This window comes from Castor canadensis, chromosome 1, assembly GCF_047511655.1.
Source record: "Castor canadensis chromosome 1, mCasCan1.hap1v2, whole genome shotgun sequence".
NCBI lineage: Eukaryota > Metazoa > Chordata > Mammalia > Rodentia > Castoridae > Castor > Castor canadensis.
The window spans coordinates 180,220,932-180,238,384 of record NC_133386.1 but is presented as its reverse complement, the minus strand read 5'-3'; the positions used below and the strand labels follow the sequence as shown (position 1 = coordinate 180,238,384).

The 17,453-nt window shown below is 48.7% G+C and overlaps 1 protein-coding gene across 4 annotated transcripts; it reads right to left on the bottom strand.

Annotated features, from left to right (window-relative positions):
* Positions 1-325: 325 nt before the first annotated feature.
* On the bottom strand, positions 326-17,112 carry Accs (1-aminocyclopropane-1-carboxylate synthase homolog (inactive)). 4 transcript variants are annotated; one of them, XM_074044653.1, is made up of 15 exons: positions 16,760-17,110; positions 14,927-15,190; positions 11,985-12,044; positions 10,225-10,295; positions 9,165-9,234; positions 8,640-8,706; positions 6,930-7,027; positions 6,327-6,404; positions 5,494-5,594; positions 4,778-4,867; positions 3,368-3,413; positions 3,115-3,256; positions 1,192-1,334; positions 931-1,084; positions 326-827 (listed from the first exon to the last, which is right to left on the bottom strand). In XM_074044653.1, exons 2-15 carry the CDS (start codon positions 15,188-15,190, stop codon positions 748-750), a joined length of 1,464 nt encoding a protein of 487 aa, XP_073900754.1. In that variant the 5' UTR covers positions 16,760-17,110; the 3' UTR covers positions 326-747. The 4 variants fall into 4 exon arrangements, with proteins under 4 accessions (XP_073900754.1, XP_073900755.1, XP_073900756.1 ...); XM_074044654.1 differs by lacking the exon at positions 11,985-12,044 and having other exon boundaries at positions 16,760-17,112; XM_074044655.1 differs by lacking the exon at positions 16,760-17,110 and having other exon boundaries at positions 14,952-15,090.
* Between the last annotated feature and the right edge of the window lie 341 nt (positions 17,113-17,453).

Genomic DNA, 17,453 nt, shown 5'->3' with positions numbered 1-17,453 from the left:
CTGAACTAAAGCACCCTGGAGTCGGGGAGAGTAGCCCCTCACTCATTTACTTAGCATGGAACGGTCAGTGTCAGTCAGGTCAACCCCACACAGCCTCAGCTCAGAGTTCCAGCCCCAAATTTCCCCCGCTCCCCACCAGCCATTTCTGGGCCGCTCTGCTTTGGGAACATCGGTGTAGGCAGCTCCTTCTTAGGCAGGAGGAGGTGAGTCCCAGAGATCGAGAGGGCACTTCAACTCCTGCCACAGGGTCCTGTTTGTCCCAAGAAGAGGCCTGTCCGAGGTTCCTGGTGTGCTGTGAAGCAAACAACCAGAATTCACTCTCTGATCCTCAGAATGCTGTCACCTTTTTATTTTTCGGCATTCTCTCTGTGTGAGCTGTTGCTCTGGCTTGTTTCCCTAGCAACAAAAAGGCCCAAAGGCACCATCACAAAGAAGGTACAGGTTATTTGCTCTCATGTCCTCGGGGGGCTGAGGGCTGTGGTTAGAGCAGTCATGACTCCATTCTAGAAACTACTCACAAAAGAGGAATGTAGCAGACCCCAGACTTGAATAAAGGAGCATGGTGGCCCATGATGAACCTTAGCTTAAAGAGTCTCCTGCTGTCACCGGCAAAGGCAGGAAACTATTCTTCAAAGGCAAAACAGGCTGGGAATCCTGATGGCAAATTGCTCATCCAGTTTTTGGCAGCCCCTGCATATCCAGGGCAGGGGCAGCAGCTGCTTGTGAGGCAGTGCCAGCTCATCTGTGCTAGTCACTCAGCTGCTGGGGCTGACAAGGAGGGGCGTCTTGGGATTTGCCCTCAAGCACCTGCCGGATCCTCTGCATCCCTGAGAAGAGGAAATAAGGAGCCATGAGCACTGATGGGTGGGCAGGTGGGAGCCAGAAGAGGTGGCGTAGCCTGAGGGATGCAGTGGAGAGGAGGCTGCTCACCCAGGCGAAGCCGGTGGACCTTGTCTGAGAAGATCACACGGAACCAGCCTGGCTCTTTACACTCAAAAGCCTTGCCAAAGGACAGCAGCACCTTGTTGTCCAAAAATCGGCGCCAGAGCAGCATTTCCTCCTCATAAGTGCTCTTGCGAAGGTACTGGGAGGGCAGAAGAGGCTCAAGATGCAGAGGACACCTCCACTGCCCCTCACCTGCTGGATGGAAGTTTGACACTCCCTCCCCTCCCACGTCTCCACCTGCATTACCTTTCTCAAGTCAATCCAGATGAAGAAGCCTGCCCCACGACTCAGGAAGGGGATCCCCAGGACCCTGAGCTCTTCCGAGACATAGGTGTGGGCAGCCTTGAGCCGGGCATGGTTTGCTGGCAGGTATACATGGTTGATCCAGTCTGAGTGAAAGGAAGCCAAAAGATAAATCTCTCTTTGGCCTTCCATTCCATCCCACTAGTCTAAGGTCATGCTGCAAAGACTATGGAAGTCCCTCATCTAGCTGGTTTATTGGGGGACCAGGAGATGAGGATGAGTTGGGAATTCAGTGTTTAGTGTAAAGCACCTTTAACCCAGATACTCAGCTCCAGGTCCCACATGCTGTTCAGTAGCCCAGAGCACAAAATCCCTCAGGATGTAAATGAAAGACATGTCCAGTTACAAAGTGATGCTTTAGAGCCACAGAGACCAAGATTCAAATGCAAGACAAAGGGAGGAACCTCAGGCAACTTCACCTCTCTGATCCTCATATATTTGTTGACCTCTTTTTAAAGATGTACAGTTCTATGGATTATCATGCATATATGGATTCATGTAGGCACCATCACAGTCAAGATTCTGGATGGTTCCAACACCCCAGAGAACTCCATGCTGTTTATATTCACATCAACCCTTTCCCATAACCCTGATCTGCTACCCATCACTAGTTTTGCCTTTTTCAAAATGTCAAAATAGAATCAGACAGTATGCAATCTCTTGAGACTAGCTTCATTCACCAGCAAAATGCCTTTGAAGTCAATCGATGCTGGCATAGACTTTATTTCATGATATGGACTGCCACAGTCTGTGGACCCATTCGTCTGTGGAGGAATATTAGAGCTGTTTCCTGTTTTGGGTGGTCAGGAAAAGCCACTCCGAGCACTCATGCAGAGGTTTCTGTGTGACCATCAAGGTCAACACCTACAAGCTGGGTCACTTGGTATATGGGTGGGGGGGTTATGTGTTTGTTTGTTTTGCAGTGCTGAGGATTTAAGCCCAGGGCTTCGTACATGCTAGGTAAATGCTCTACCATTCAGCTACCTCCCCGGCCCTATGTGTTTGACTTTGTAACAAACTGTCAAATAGTTTTCCAACATGGCTGAATTATCTTACACGTCCATCAGTGACATATGTGAGTTCCACTGCCCTGCCTCTTTGTCAACACTTGATGTTGTCCCTGCTTCTAAAATTGTTAAGTGGGTGTGTCATATCTGATTCTCATTTTCTTCCCCAAATAATGGGGAAAATATAAGAATTCTTGCTTCCTAGGTGTAAGATCATCTATATGCCTTATGAATGGTAGCAACAAAAAGCAAAATCCACCATCTGCCCTTGCTATCAGAACCTAGAATAGAATCTATCAGAATAGATTGGCAGAGGCAGAGACAATGCCATGCTAACAACTTTTTCTTTAGAAGCTTTTCTCTTATTTTTTAACTGCTCGCAGCTAGCTAATAATGAGTTCACATTTTACTTCCTTTTTTTTTTTTTTTTGAGACAAGATCTTGGTATGTTACCCAAGTTGGCCTTGAACTCCCAGGTTTAAACAATCTTCCTGCCCCAGCCTTTTGAGTAGCACACACCACAGTACCTGGCCAGTGAGCTCACAATGGCCAAGTAAGCACCTGTTATATCCCAGGTACTGTTCTAATTGAATGACAAATCACACTCACTCTATTAGACAGGTACCATTGTGATCCCTGTTTTACAGATGAAGAGACTGAAGTTCGGGAGGTGAAGGAATGTACCACACAGCCAGGAAGTGATGGAGTAGAGTATAGACTCAGTCTGGATCCAGAGATGTTAGAATTTAGGGTGGCATTACTAAATTCTTCTGATGGGAGAAGCACCATGATCCCTGGCCAGTCCCAGACTGATGACAATCCATCCCCCTCTACTGAGTCACCAGGCCCCGGCAGTCACCATAGTCCTGGAGCAGCTGTGCCATCTGGTACTGGACCAGGCCACTGAGGCTGTGATAGCGGCAGAGGGACGCCACAGCAGTGGCCACATGCTGGTTTTCGGTGTATAGCGTGCCAAAGCGCATCCCAGACATCCCGAAATCCTGCAACAAGAAGCACCATAGGACCCAGCCAGTCCTCCATGGAGGAAGCTGGTTCCACACACCTGTCTTCCCTCCATCTCCCTCACACCCCCAGGTCAGCCAGGAACTCACCTTACTTGTCGCCCACATCACATGGGTCCTCTGGGGGTCAGGTAGCCTGCAGAGAGCAGAGCATGGGGACAGACTTGCTTTAACCAATGAGGAGACGATGGACAAATATGGTTCTGGGTTAAGCTCTGTTCTCATCTCTTTAACACCACTTCCCAGCATCCTTTAGCACAGGAGCCAGCAAACAGCCCAGAGGCCAAATCTAGCCTGCTGCCTGTTTTTGTAAATAAAGTTTTATCAGAACACAGTAAGCTCATTTGTTCACATAGTATCTATGGCAGAGTTGAGTGAGATACCATATGGTCTGACCTCAGAGATAGAACATAGCTCAAGTGTCATTCCCTCAAAAGACCTCCCTAACCTCCTCTAGAAGGACAGGCCAATCAGTTTCCCAAGAAGATCCTTCATGACACCCAGATCTCTCCATTTTAGCTCTGCTTTGCATCTATCTGGTCACGAGGACCAGATGAGAAAACCAGTGGACAGCACTCAGCAGGGCTCAAGTTCTGAACTGACATCAAGAACTGTCAAGAGTCACTGAAGGTCAGAGTCACAGACTTTGCAGATGAACTGGTTCAAGTGTTTCCAAAGGTGTTTAGGTTATAAATTGTGTGCTCAAACTAATTCTAATGGAAAAGTCCACTGTTTAAATAGCCAGAAGTGCTCAGCACATGCAAGGGGAGCATAACTATTTGCTGAATAAATATGTGAGTGGATGAATAAATGAATGAATGAATAAAACTCAACTACTCTGAGATGGATGAAAGAGAAAGAGGAGAAAGAAAGAAAGAGAGAGAGAGGAAGGAAGGAAGGAAGGAAGGAAGGAAGGAAGGAAGGAAGGAAGGAAGGAAGGAAGGAAGGAAGGAAGGAAGAAGGAAGGAAGGAAGAGTGAGCTACTCTGAGGCAAGGCATAATGGTACATGCATATAGTCACACCATTCAGGAGGCAGAGGTAGGAGGATCAGTCTGAGGTCAGCCCAGGCAAAAGTGTGAGACCATTTCTGAAAAACAAACTAAAAGTAAAAGGACTGGGAGCATGGTTCAAGTGGTAAAGCACCTGCCTAACAAGTTGGGAAGCCCTGAGTTCAATCCTAGTACCACCAAGACAAACAAACAAAAAAACTAGAGCTACTCTGGAGATGAATGAAAGAGCAAAGGAGACAAGTTTCCCTCCCTCAGGAATCTTAAGTCCCCTCCATGGAGCTCTTAGGACCTCCATAGAATAATCTGAAAACCCCTAATTTAACCCAGTCCCCCACCTTCTTCTTTAAGGATCTGAGGACCAGTGGAACCAGCCAGATGTTAGACAAATTGCCCTGGGGCAGGCTATCCCCTGTGAGTAAGGTCAAAGAAAAGCCAGGACACCATAGAGACTGGGGTGCTGGAAGAGCCAGTTGTGTCGGGGAGCCTCACCCTTCCAGGCTCAGGACACTGTGGTATTTGATTGAGTCCTCAAACACGGACAGCATGTAGACCTCATCCATGATCACGTGCAGCTCATGCCTGGAGTGGGTAGGTGGTAGGAAAAACAAGAGCTTGATCCAAATGTGTACCCCAAAGTGGGGTGGCAATATATCAGACACCAGAAGGACCACGGTCTAGCCCAGTGCTACCAAACTTATTTTTCCAAGAATACCTTTCTTTTGTCTGTTTTTCAAACAGGGAACTGTGCTACAAAGCAAAGAAAAATGGAGCATTTGACATGCTGTAGGGGAAAGGTGGGACCTACAGAGATCTCCAATGAGGGGCACATTTAAGTACAAAGGCTGAGTCAGATGGACCCAGATACAGGTCTGACCCCATCCTTGACTTGACCACTCTAAGACTCCATCCACTGGGGATTATAAGAGTGTCTATTTTTGATGGGGTCATTGTGAGGATTAACAAAGATACAGATACAATGCCCAGCATGGCCCCTGGCCCTACAGTGTGCAATAACTGATGGCTATTGTTATAAAATGGAAGAGAAAAAGAAAAATGACATCCCAAAAAGCCCTACCTCCCCACTCAACTGCCAGAGAGAAATCAAAGCACACAGAAGCCCAAAGTGGAGTGCACAGGGTATACAGGCCAGATCCCATGTCAGAGCCCACCTGCCCAGATGCTTCTGGGGGCAGAGGGAGGCTCACCTCTTGGCAAATCCCAGGAACTCTTGCAGCTCTCTGGGGGAATAGATGTCACCCAGAGGGTTCTGGGGGTTGATGAGGATGAGGCCTCTGACCTTCACACCCTGAAATTGTCCATAGGGCAGAAGATCTCAGTTCCTCCCCAAGACCAGTCACATAGTCCCACTAGATGGGGCTGACCACCAGATGCCTTCCAGGGAAGCATGACAGGGATAGGTTTATGACCCAACATGAAGCAAACAACTAGGACCCAGAATTATTTCCTCAGCATCGTGTGAACTATGGAAAGAAAAGCACTGTAGAGAACAGAGGAAACTGTGTCCAAAGCCAGCAGAGCTGCCTGGGTTGGAAGAATTAGGAGTGGGAGTTTTGTACTTCCAAAATTCCTACAGTGAGCATGTGACAGCTTGAATGACAAAGGCCAAATAAACTAAGTAGACAGATTGTTGAAAAGTGGACTGGAGCACAAATCTCTGCATTTCTTCAGGGGATCCCAGTTCCTCTCAAAGTGAGTAGGACCACTCCTTCAAACTGCCAAGAAAAGTAGCTGAGCTATAAACTCCTAGCACCACACCCGACCCCTGAAACAGAATCAGAGGGACGGAGGAGAGAGAAGGGTTTTTAATAAAGCTCCCTGGTTGATTCTCTTGACACTGAGGTTTAAGGGTCTTTTGGTAATGGAAGAACCTTTCATGGTCAGGTTCCTGCCCGACCCCAGAGTGGTTCCATGCTTCCACACCACCATGGGTATCAACCCAACTCCCAGGAAATCAGCTATAAGAAGAGGGGTTCACACCCACCCACTCCCAGCCCTGGGTTCAATTTGATCCCCAGACCTCAGAGTTAGCTCCTTGCAGGGCCATCTCCAGCTTCTCCACTGTAAGCTGGAAGGGACGTGTGTCCTGCCCAGTGACCTGGAAAAGACCCATGATAGCCAGCAGCCAAATTCAGTGACACCTTCCACCCAACCCTGAGCTCTTAGTCCCCTATAATCTCCAGTCTTCTCAGAACTGTCTCTGAAAATTGGGTGGGATTATTCTCTCTTCCTACCATGTACCCCCACCAATCACATCAGGGACAACCCTTCTCCCCACTGTCACTCTTAGGTTTCTGTCAGAAAATCCTGGGACTTTCATGTTAAGCACCTTCCTCCTTAAGCACGTTAAGGCCTGTTTTGCCCATCTTCCCACACCTTTATTTCTGAGGTTGATCCTTGGCTTCCACCTGGACCCCAGGAATCCCAAAGCCTGGAGCTTAGAAGCCCCCAGGAAACCCAAGTACAGGTAGCCACATGGTAACAGAAGCCTCCACTCCCTTCTCACTGGAGCCCCAGAGCCCTTCTGTGTACTTTCTTCTCATGTCCACCTACAAATTTAAACCCAAGAAGCTCTTGGCCTACAGGAAGGCCCAGATCCCACCTGAGATGCAGGAACTCTTACCTCGCTGTCCAGATACACAGATACCAGTCGGACATTGCCATAGAGACAGACGTGTTGGGTGATGGCTCCATAGTAAGGTGTGGGGATCAGGAGAGCATCTGGGGGCAGGTGCAGGCAGCCTGTCACCCTCTGGCTAGAGCTCTCCAGGCCCCATTATAGGCCCCACTACCTTTCCAGGAGTTTAATATTGTTGGGAAATATTTGAGGCAATGCTCCCACCCTCAACTCTAAAACCCCTAAATCTTGGATCCACTGAGATCAATCTCTTTCCTAATACAGATTCTCCTCTACTTACGTTGGGGTTACTTCAATATAAACCCACTGTAAATTGAAAATATTAAGTCAAAAATGCATTTAATCCACCTAACCTACTGAATTTCATTAGCTTAGCAACACAGTGTACTGCAGAATGTCAGTTTTTTACCCTCATGATGGTGCAGCTGACTGGGAGCTATGGCTCCCTGCCACTGCCCAACGTTGCAAGAAAATATGGTACCACATATTGCTAGCCAGGGAAAATACCACAACTCAAAACTTGAATATAGTTCCTACTGAATACATACAGCTTTCACACCATCGTGAAGTCAAACAATCCTAAATTGAACCATCATAAATTGGAACCATCTATAATTAACAGCTAACACTTGATCTTGGTCAAAAGGCCAAGAGGGAGTTGATATCTAACATTTACTGAGCACCTCACTATGTGCTGGGAACTGTACTAAATTTCTATTTGCATTGCATCTGCTCCCCACCATGGCTTTCAGTAGGTTCTATCATCATCCCAACTTAACTGAAACTTAGAGGGTCCCTGTTCTCAATTGTTCAATCTATGATATTCTCACAACAGATCTTCTTGGTATGGTACGAATCCCACAAATCTTACAAGCCTCAGTCTCCTCCACTATAAAATGGGACAACCATAGAAACCACCTCATAGGTAAGGCTGTTGTGAGGATTAAATGGCAGAACTATGCATAAAGTCATATTCCAAAGCAGTGGTAAAGAGATATTACTAATAACATCATTATTAATTATCATGAGCGGGTCTTTGTTCCTTGTAAGCAATGACCCCTGACCATGACCAGTTCTTAACATGACCGTGGTTCTCATAGCAGGACCTGCTGGCTGCCTGCCCAACTACCATTCTAGTTTCCTTCCTTGCTAAAAGAAAAGCAGGTTTTTCAGAGAGGACCAGCAAGCTGTCCAAGGCAGGCGGGTCTTCTCCCAGCTGTGGAGGTGAACCATGCCTGATTTAAGCCAACCCTGGCTCTCTTAGTCCTCTTTGCTAAGGACTGCTTTGGGAACAGGTTTAGGAGTCATCTCTAGTCAGTAGGATCCAAGGGGCCTCTGCTCGGACTCTCTAGGAAGGAGCACACCTCTGCCCTGATAGGAAAGAGACAGGCATGGCATAACCTTGTCCTTCACTTCCTGCTGTAAGACATACTGCTAGAGAAGTATCTGACAACCACTTAGTGAATAAGGAAAGCCAAGGTGCTTGCAGAGAGAAAGCACAGTCTCCTGACATCATTCCAACCTACGCCAGAATTGCCACCCCAGGTGCATTGTTAAGTCCTTCTTTAAGGTCTCTGTAGGCACCTATATTCTACGATGGCCAAAAACATACTGATACAGTCCTTGACACCAGGCAACTGGGGACACCGTGGCACAGTGCAGCCCAGCACAGAGTGGGCCATGGAGTTCACTTACCCCCTGCCTCACACAGCACGGTGGCCAGAGCAGAGAAGAGAGAGGCACAGCCATTCAGAACAACCACCTGGGGGTGACAGTCAGGGGTAAGGGATTACTGTTCCAGGAGGAACAAGGACTGCAGCCTGTGTCTGAGGACAGAACAGCTGGAGAACCAGGCCCCTCCTCAATGTCCTTGAGGCTCTGTCTCACAAAGGCCTCCCCTGGCTCACAGCCAAGCTCATTCGTGGGGTCTCTATTCCAGATCAACTGAGCAAGAAACAGGGAGCTGGTCACTCTAGGGTCTTGCCTGAAGGTGAGGAGGCCAAGGGGCCCCAGCACAATGGGGGAGGGGCAGAAATTATAGCCTAACTCTAAACCTCTAGGGTTAGGGGAAAGAAGGGAGGAGGCATTCTCACTGACTTTGAAAACAATCCAAGACTAAACAAAAGGCAGATCCCAACCCCACCCCCTCCTTGACCACCCAAAAGTTGGGGCGTGAGATAGAAGAGCAGGAAAGAGGAGTGGAGGAGGGGGGCTACTCACATTCTCTGGTTTGAGGGGTGCCGGACTCTTGCAGTAGAAAGACAAGAACTTAGCCACTTCCTCCCGGAGGCTAGAGACAATACAAGAGAGACAGACAGATGGACAGTGCTTCCCAGAGGGTCCTCAACCCACAGTCAGTACCTGCCCCAGCACCCCACCCTCACACCCCTACCTACACACTACAAAGCTTTAATGCTCAGTGGTTCTATGACAACCAACCCCATCTAATGAAGAGACCTCAGGGGTATCAACAGTAACACTATACATAGATCTGGCTAAAACCAAACCTATTATTATTATTGTTGTAACTATTATTATAGTTCTTATTGCTGACATTTATTGAAAATTACCTTATAAAAATATTATTTGGAGACTCTTACACTGTGACTATTGTTGTTATTATTATTTCCATTTTACAGATAAAGAAACTGGATTTAAAGGAGTCAGGTCACTTTCTGTTAAGTGGCAGAGTCCACACTCAAGCTCCATGGTCTGCCTCCAGGGCTCACCATCCTAATTACTATATTTTAAGAACATGTGCTTTGGATTCAGTCTTGTGATCAAATCCTGCTGGGCCACTAGGCCCTCAGAACAGTGTCAATCATCACATTGTCATCAGTATTAGTCACACCGCCCATCTTACCATCAGGAAACGCCCAGCCAGATCTCTCAATGCTGATCCTGGCCTCTGTAAAGTTACTGAGAAAGCACAGACAGACTTCCCACCCTCTCTGTGCCTCAGACACAGGGTGGTGGACACCAAGCTGGGAGCTCCTGAGATGGGACTGGATCTATCAGGAGACCCCATGATTGCCACATCTCAGCCTATGGCAAGCTCTCTTAGCCTGACGCTACTGACATTATCTGGACAATTTTTTAGCTGTGAGGGATGACTCTGTACATTGCAGGTTTAGAAGCACCCTTGGCCTCTATCTGCTAAAGGCTAGTAGCAACCCTCTCCCACTTATGACAGCCAAAAATGTGTCCCAGCATTGCCATGTATTCCCAGGGAAGCAAAACACTCTGTGTTGATAACCACTGGCCTATGGCAACTACTTACAACAGATGTCCCTTCCAGTCAGGATACTGCAGCAGGGACGGCTCTATCCGAAGCATGTCACTCTGACTCAGCTGGGGACAGAGAGGGAAGAGCAGGTCTGAGGGCCAGCACTGTCACCTGCATCCACACAGCACCACAGCCTTTATGGCCAAGGGCTATTCTATTTCTCAGAGAATCCATGAGAGGGCCGGCACCCGTACAAGATTCTCAGTCCGTTTTGCAGATGAGGAAGGCACAAAAAAGTGAAACACCTCAGCCAAGGTCACAGAGTTGGCAAGTAGCAGAGCTGGAACCAAAACTCGGAACTTTTGGCTCCTGGTTCAATGCTCTTTATACAACACTGCCATCCACAAAAATCTTGTTGAGGGGGTGGATAGTTGCAGAGGCATCTATGAAGTGGTGCTACTCAGCTGCTCCAGGAGGAACAGAGAAGGCACCAGAATTGGGGCTATCACCTCAGTCTTGGCTCCAATTTCTGGAGGGACTAAGGCCACTGTCCTCTTGCAAGTTCAGCTCAACCTCACACTTTGGAAAAGGTGGCAGTATCTAGACCATCCCCTCCATGACCAGGTGCTGGGTTAGTGATTCCTAGTGCATCATAGGTACAATGCTCGTTACGCAGTGGTTTGGGCAGTGGGACCAGAAGAATGGAATCAGCCACTTCTATATCACTGGGCCCAGCCATTTCCCTCCCTCCCTCCATCCCTCCCTCCCTCCTTACCATCCCTTACAGCTGGCCCAACATGGCAGTTGTTAGCCACCTGTGGCTACTAAGTAGTCTGAATTAAAACATGCTGAATTCTGAAGACTTGCTATGAAAAAAGTATGTAAGATGTACCAATAATCTTATCAATTACATGTTGAAATAGTCACAGTTTGGATCTATTAGGTAAATGAAATAGTATTACAATTAATTTTAGCATTTTTCCCTTTTAATAGAAAATTGCAAACTTGTATGTGACTCACCTTTTATTCATTTCAGTGCTGAGCTGCCTTAGAAGGAAATGTATTTAGGTAAAACCAGTCTTTAGGACCTGCTGCCTACAATCCCCACCCCTTGGGGCCTGGATTTTTCTGTCTTGTTAAGACATTCCTTTGAATTAAATGTCGCTATCTGTACAAACCCAAGGTCCAACACTATAGTCTTGGGAGACACATTTATCCAATGCTTTTTAAACCACCTGGCTCAAGAAAACTGATTATGAAATCTTCGGGAATTTTGCAAACTGGATTAGAAACAGCCATTTAAAACCCATTTTAAAAACTAATTTAATATTAACTTACAACTAAGTAAATCATCTTAAAAGCAAAAGCAATACACACACAAACATCATTGCTTCCCATTTGTTACTACATTGTATTTTTACCCATGCTCTTAAGGTTATCTCCGTCCAAGTGTCTGTGTGGTGGGAATGCTACATACTGTTGTGCCACCCAGCCAACAGTCCAGCTACCACATCAATAGACTTTCTGTTCCCCTGAAGAGTCAATTTTGATTACACATAGCACTAAGCGGTTCCCCTTGAGATCAAGCACCCTATACAGCAGGAGGGACTAAGGGACAGAACCTGGAGAGGTGACAAATCAGGATCAGTGTGGGGAAGTGGCTCTCCCAAGATCACACAGAAAGTTGTTCATGTGACAGACCTGGAATGTAAGTGTTCTGATTTCCAGGTCTGAGGCATGCAGAGGGAAGGAGGCATTCCAGGGAAGAAGCCCTTGGAGCTGCTGATGCCACCCAAAGGTGCCCCAGGACTCACCCGCCAGGATAGCAGATCAAAGCAGAGTTTGTTCTCGCTGGTGCCCAAGTTAATGATGCCCTGCAGATGAGAGGTCCAGAGGCAGGGTGAGCATGGCAGAGGAATGCCGACAAAGCTTGAGAAACCCAGAGACAGCCAAGTGGCAACACTCTGTGATCTGACCTTCCACCTCCCCTCCTTGCCTTCGCTCAAGCTGTGCCTCACTCAGCTCCCAGATCCCATCTCCCCATTTCCAAAGGCCATCTCCTCCAAGAAGCCTTCCTGCAAGCCCCACTTGGAGGGGCTCTTTTCTTCTTTGGGGTCACACAGCTCTTTGTCTGTCTCCCCTCTAAAGCACTATCACTTTCCATCCCAGGCCATGGGACTACTATGTATCTGCTATATGTCCCCTGCTCCCTGAAGGCAGATGCATGCCCAAGACACTGTCTCACCCAAGGACTGAGCAGGAATCCACAAAGGCTTATAGGATGAAAGACTGCACTCTGGCAGAAATAGAAACAAGGGTGGAGATGGATCAAGAAGGGGCGTCTGGGGCTGGCAGAGTGGTAGAGCACCTGCCTAGCAAGCATGAGGCCCTGAGTTCAAACCCCAGTGCCACAAAAAAGGGGATGGGGGACTTTGTCAGGGTAAATGCTCCCCTAAGGGACCTGGGCAACCTCACATAACATCCAATCCCCATAAGAACTTAGTTCTCATAGGAGAGGAAGGATGAGAGGTGCGGCCTAAGTTCTCCCTTCCAAAGCTCCCAAGAGACTCAACGTGGATCACACATACAGCTAACTGCTGATCCCAAGTTATGGCGGGGGTGGAGGGGAGGAATGAAGGAAGAAAGAAAGATGAAATAGTGGAACTTGAATGAGTTGACATTATGACTAATAGGGAAGCAAAATGGTGGGTTCCTCTATCCGCCACCAATGTATCTGCAAATCTTGGGAGTTCTACCTTCAAAATGCATCCACGGGAGCTGACAAAGTGGCTCAAGCAGTTAAGAGTGCCTGCCTAGCAAGTGTGAGGCCCTGAGTTCAAACCCCAGTTCTGCAAAAAAAACAACAAAAAAGATGCATGCACAATCCAGCCACCTTTTACACTCCACCGCTAAGACTCTAGTCCAAGCCACAATAATTCCTTGGACAGATTTGGCAATAGTTTTCCTACCTTCTCTCTTGCCCACCCCTTCACCTGTCATCTGGTTTTCCTACAACCGTCCAAGTTGTCTTTTAAAACCTCAAATTGGATCACATTATTCGTTCCTTGAACACCTTCTATCCCACTTGATCTAAACTCAGAAGGCTCATCACGTCCTTGCAGGATCTATTACTACAGGATCTATTATCACTCCCTTCCCATGGCCTTTCTGACCTCATCACCCACTGCTGTGACTTTATTGCAGCCCCAATGGTCCCTTTGCTGTCGCTTGAACTCATCCAGCATGGCTCCTGCCTCTGGACCTTTGCACTTGCTGTTCCCTCTGCCTGAAATACTCTTCTCCCAGATAGAAAAAGTCTCACTCCTGGTGGTGGGACAGCTTCTACAATGCTCCTGGTGATTCCCACCTCCTGGCATTCACACCCCTTGAGTGTACTGTACCTAGTGACTTGCTTCGGATGAACAGAACATGCAGAAGTGACAGGATGTCAGTTCAAAGATTAAGTTATAAACAGTCAGTGGCTTCCATCTTGAGTATTCATGATCATCTCAGTCTCTCTTGGGGAGAAACCCATGTGGAGATGAACTGAGACCCACCAGTAACCAAGTGAGTAAACATGGAAATGAAGCTATCACTCCTCTGGATCCCCCCCCCGCCGCCACCACCAAGAAAAAGCTTTCAGATGAGACCACAGCCCCAGCTTCAGGGCCACAAACACAGAAGATCCTGAACCTCAGGCACCACCAGGATTCCTGAAGCCCAGCAACTGTGAAATGTTTGCTACTTAAGCCCCTAAGATTAAGCCAATTTATTATAGCAGTTGTTAACTAAACAATACCTCACTTTTCTCAGGTCTTTTCTCAAGTGTCATCTGATTCAAGAAGCCTTCAGTGACCTCCTTATATTAAACAGCAACATCCCCAGGCCACCATCACTCTCTACCTCTTTACACTGCTTAATTTTTCTCTCTAGTACTCATCACCATATATTACATATCATTTTGTCTGTCCTTTGTCTATCTCCCAAACTAGAATCTAAATGCATAGGGTAGGACTTTCTTTTGGTTCACTGCTGTAACTCCAGCACTAGAACAGAGCCCAGTGGTAGACACCCAACAAACAAACACTGTGAAGGGTTATTCTGGGCAGTTCTCTGACCTTTGAAGGTATTACTAGAAATAGCATATAATAATTGGGACAGATGATTGTAATAACAATAATAGCAGCTACCACGTATTAAGTATACCATGGGGCAAACACTCATAAACTCATACACCTGATCTCTTCATTTCGACTCTCTTACAGAGCAGTTGTTATCTCATTTTAGAGATGAACTGACATCGAAAGAGGTTACGTAACAAGCTCAACAACACACAACCCATAGGTGCAACGGTCGTGACCTGAATCAAGTTTTATCCCAGATCCGAAGTGGAATAGTGGAGGAACAGTGGCTAGTGGGGGAGAGGAGCATAACTCAATGGTAGATCACTTGCTTAGCATGTGTGAGGCCCTAGGTTTAATTCCCAACACCCTAAAAACATATCAAAGTTGAATAATCGGCAGGCTGTGGGTTAGAATCCATGTTTGAGCAGGCTATGGTTTGAGAATTCCTCTCTCACAATCAGGGTCCCCTAATTAAAAACATTTTATTGAAACCGGGGCTCTATGAACTACCTCAGAAGCCCATTTGGAGTCAGAGGACCATGACTCCAACCTGACAAGTACAAGTTGGGTGCTGCCCTAAGAGTCAGGGAAGGTTCCCGGCCTGCAATCCCCTCTTTGGGGTCCGCACTCACACTGGGGTTCCTGTCCTCATCATACTCATCCATGTGGAAGGTCCGGTAGCCCTCCTCAGCTGAGTCCCAGAACCATTTGACGACTCTTCCTCTAGAAGATAGGCAGGAGCTCTCAGAGGAGAGGATGGTGGTGGGATCACCCACTCCATAGATCTTGGACTGCTTCAGGTCTGGTTTTCTGGGGCATTCTGCTTCCAGACCATCCTGACAGCTACTGCCCACATCCTGTGTGGAGGCTGAGTCCTTCTGAGAAAGGGTAAGCATCTGCAAAAGGACAAAAGCACTCAACACACAGGCCTGCTAAGGGCTTTCCAGAACACCAAGCACCTCGCGGCCCTTTTTTTGGAGACAAGTTCTCAGTATGTTCCCCAGGCTGGCTCCAAACTGCTGGGCTCAAATGATCCTCCTGCCTCAGCCTCCCTAGTAGATGGGACTAAGGCAGCTGCCCTAAGCCTGCTCTCTGCCTCTTGCCTGAAGTGTACAACTCATTCCTTCCATTTTCCGTACTAGTTGTGACCATGTGAGCAATCTCAAGTGTGAAGGACCCACGATCTAGCCAGGCATGTTGGAGAATGTCTGTAATGCCAGTGCTGGGGAGGCTGAGGCAGTAGGATCATGAGTTCAAGGTCAGTCTGGGCTACAAAGTCAGTCAGGAGGAAAGGAGAAAGGAAAGGAAGGAGGGAAGAAAGAAAGGAGGGAGGGAGGAAAAGGAAGGGATGGGAGAGGGATGGGAGGGGGGAGGGGGGAAGGAAGGAAAGAAGGAAGGGAGGGAAGGAGGGAGAGAGGGAGGGAAAAAGGAAGAGAGAGAGGGAGGGAAGGGAAAGGAGAGACCCATGATGTGCCAGACTCTGAGCTTGCTACATTTAAATAACTTTAACATACTCTAGGTTTAGCTTGTTGCATGTCTGCGTAAATTTTTCATTCTGCAGCCTAAGGGATCACCAGTATTCTCCCATTTTTGCTGACCTCAGTTTCAAAAAGCCACGTTAAATTTGTCCAAGCAGATCACTGCTGGGAGTCCTGGGTGTCTTGTGGTGTTTGTAGTTAGGATGAGATTAGTGGTCTGTGGCAGGTGGTGGTGGGAACTGAGGGGGAGGGTGAGCAGGGGTCACCACAGTGCAGGCACACGAAGCAGAGCTCCGAGATCCTGGCCTTCACTCGCGAAGGAGGCGTGGGTGGCAGGAGCGGGTCTCCCCCTTCCCTGAGCATTTTCCTCATCTGCGCAGTGGGTGTGGCAGTAACCACCTTCCTCTGCAGCAGTGAGGATGCAAAGGCGATAAAGTACTCAGACCAAATCCTGGCCCGTGACAAAATCCCATCTGATAGGAGTCACTCTATCATAAATCCTCGCCGATTTTTCCTGTGCTAAGGCGCAGCCTCCACACATCACGTGAAGATCAGCGGGCAGGGCGGAACCACCACTACCCCCCACCCCGCCCCGCCGTTTAATATTGCTTTGCAAAGTCTTCTCGCGGGTCCTCCCCAAATTGGCGGAGTTCTCGGGACAGCCTGGCGCGGAGGCCAGGGCGGGTGGCACGGCCCGGGGCTGGGTGCGACCAGTTCCCAGCTCCAACCAAGGCTGGAGCGAAGGGTGGGCTCCGAGCGTCCACCGAGTGGGAGCAGGCCCCGGGATCTCGGAGGCCGAGCAGCCACCGCACATCGAACCCCAAAAGGACCCTGTGCGCGGTGGGGACGCCTCGCGAGAGCCGCCCCGGGTTTTCCAAGCAGAGGACGTGGGATCGGTGCCAAGAGTTTGGGTACGGAAGGGCAGAGGCTAGCAACGTGCATGGAGGCCCAGCCGCTTCCCACTCTGCAAGTGGGGATCGCACCTACTTGGAGAGGCGCTGGCACTGGGCCGTCGCGCTATCCGTGTCCGACTCCTTGGTCCTGAAAGCCCTAGGGCGCTTTGCGCGCGGGTGAGGACAGCTGCGGATCCACACCTCGGGGACCGAGGACCGCCCGCGAGGGAGGGCCGGGCTTCCGGGACAGCTCCAGCCACAGCTCGCCCCCTGGTGACCAGGCCGGAGGGCGCCTAGACGGGGCCCGTAGAGGGCGCACACGTGGACACACGGGGCCCCGGAGTGCCTCAGCTAGCGGCCAGACCTGGAGATGGAGGGGAGGAGAGGTGACACAGGGGACGACACCTCCTCCAGAAAGGGGCGGATCATCCGCTCTCGGTGGCCTGAGCACTGCGCCAGGCGCTTCGGCCCGCCCAGCCGCTACGTGCATGTGGGACGCCTCAGTCTAACTCCCGCCTTTCTCCTCTTTTTTTTACCCCCCAGGGCGGGTTAGAGCCACCACCTAAGTTTCTTGGCAAATGCTGTGACCCACCAGACAGCCTTACAAATTGAAGTGGGAGCAACTTCAAACGTGCTTCCTCTTGGTTCACACGCGCTTGGGATCTTTGCACCATTCCTTTGGGCTTTTCTTCAATCCCCGCCTAACTGGAACAGACACCCAAATGTGCTCACAATTGTAGTTTTAGCCTACAACAACTCACTTTACTAACCAGCCTGTCAATTACACG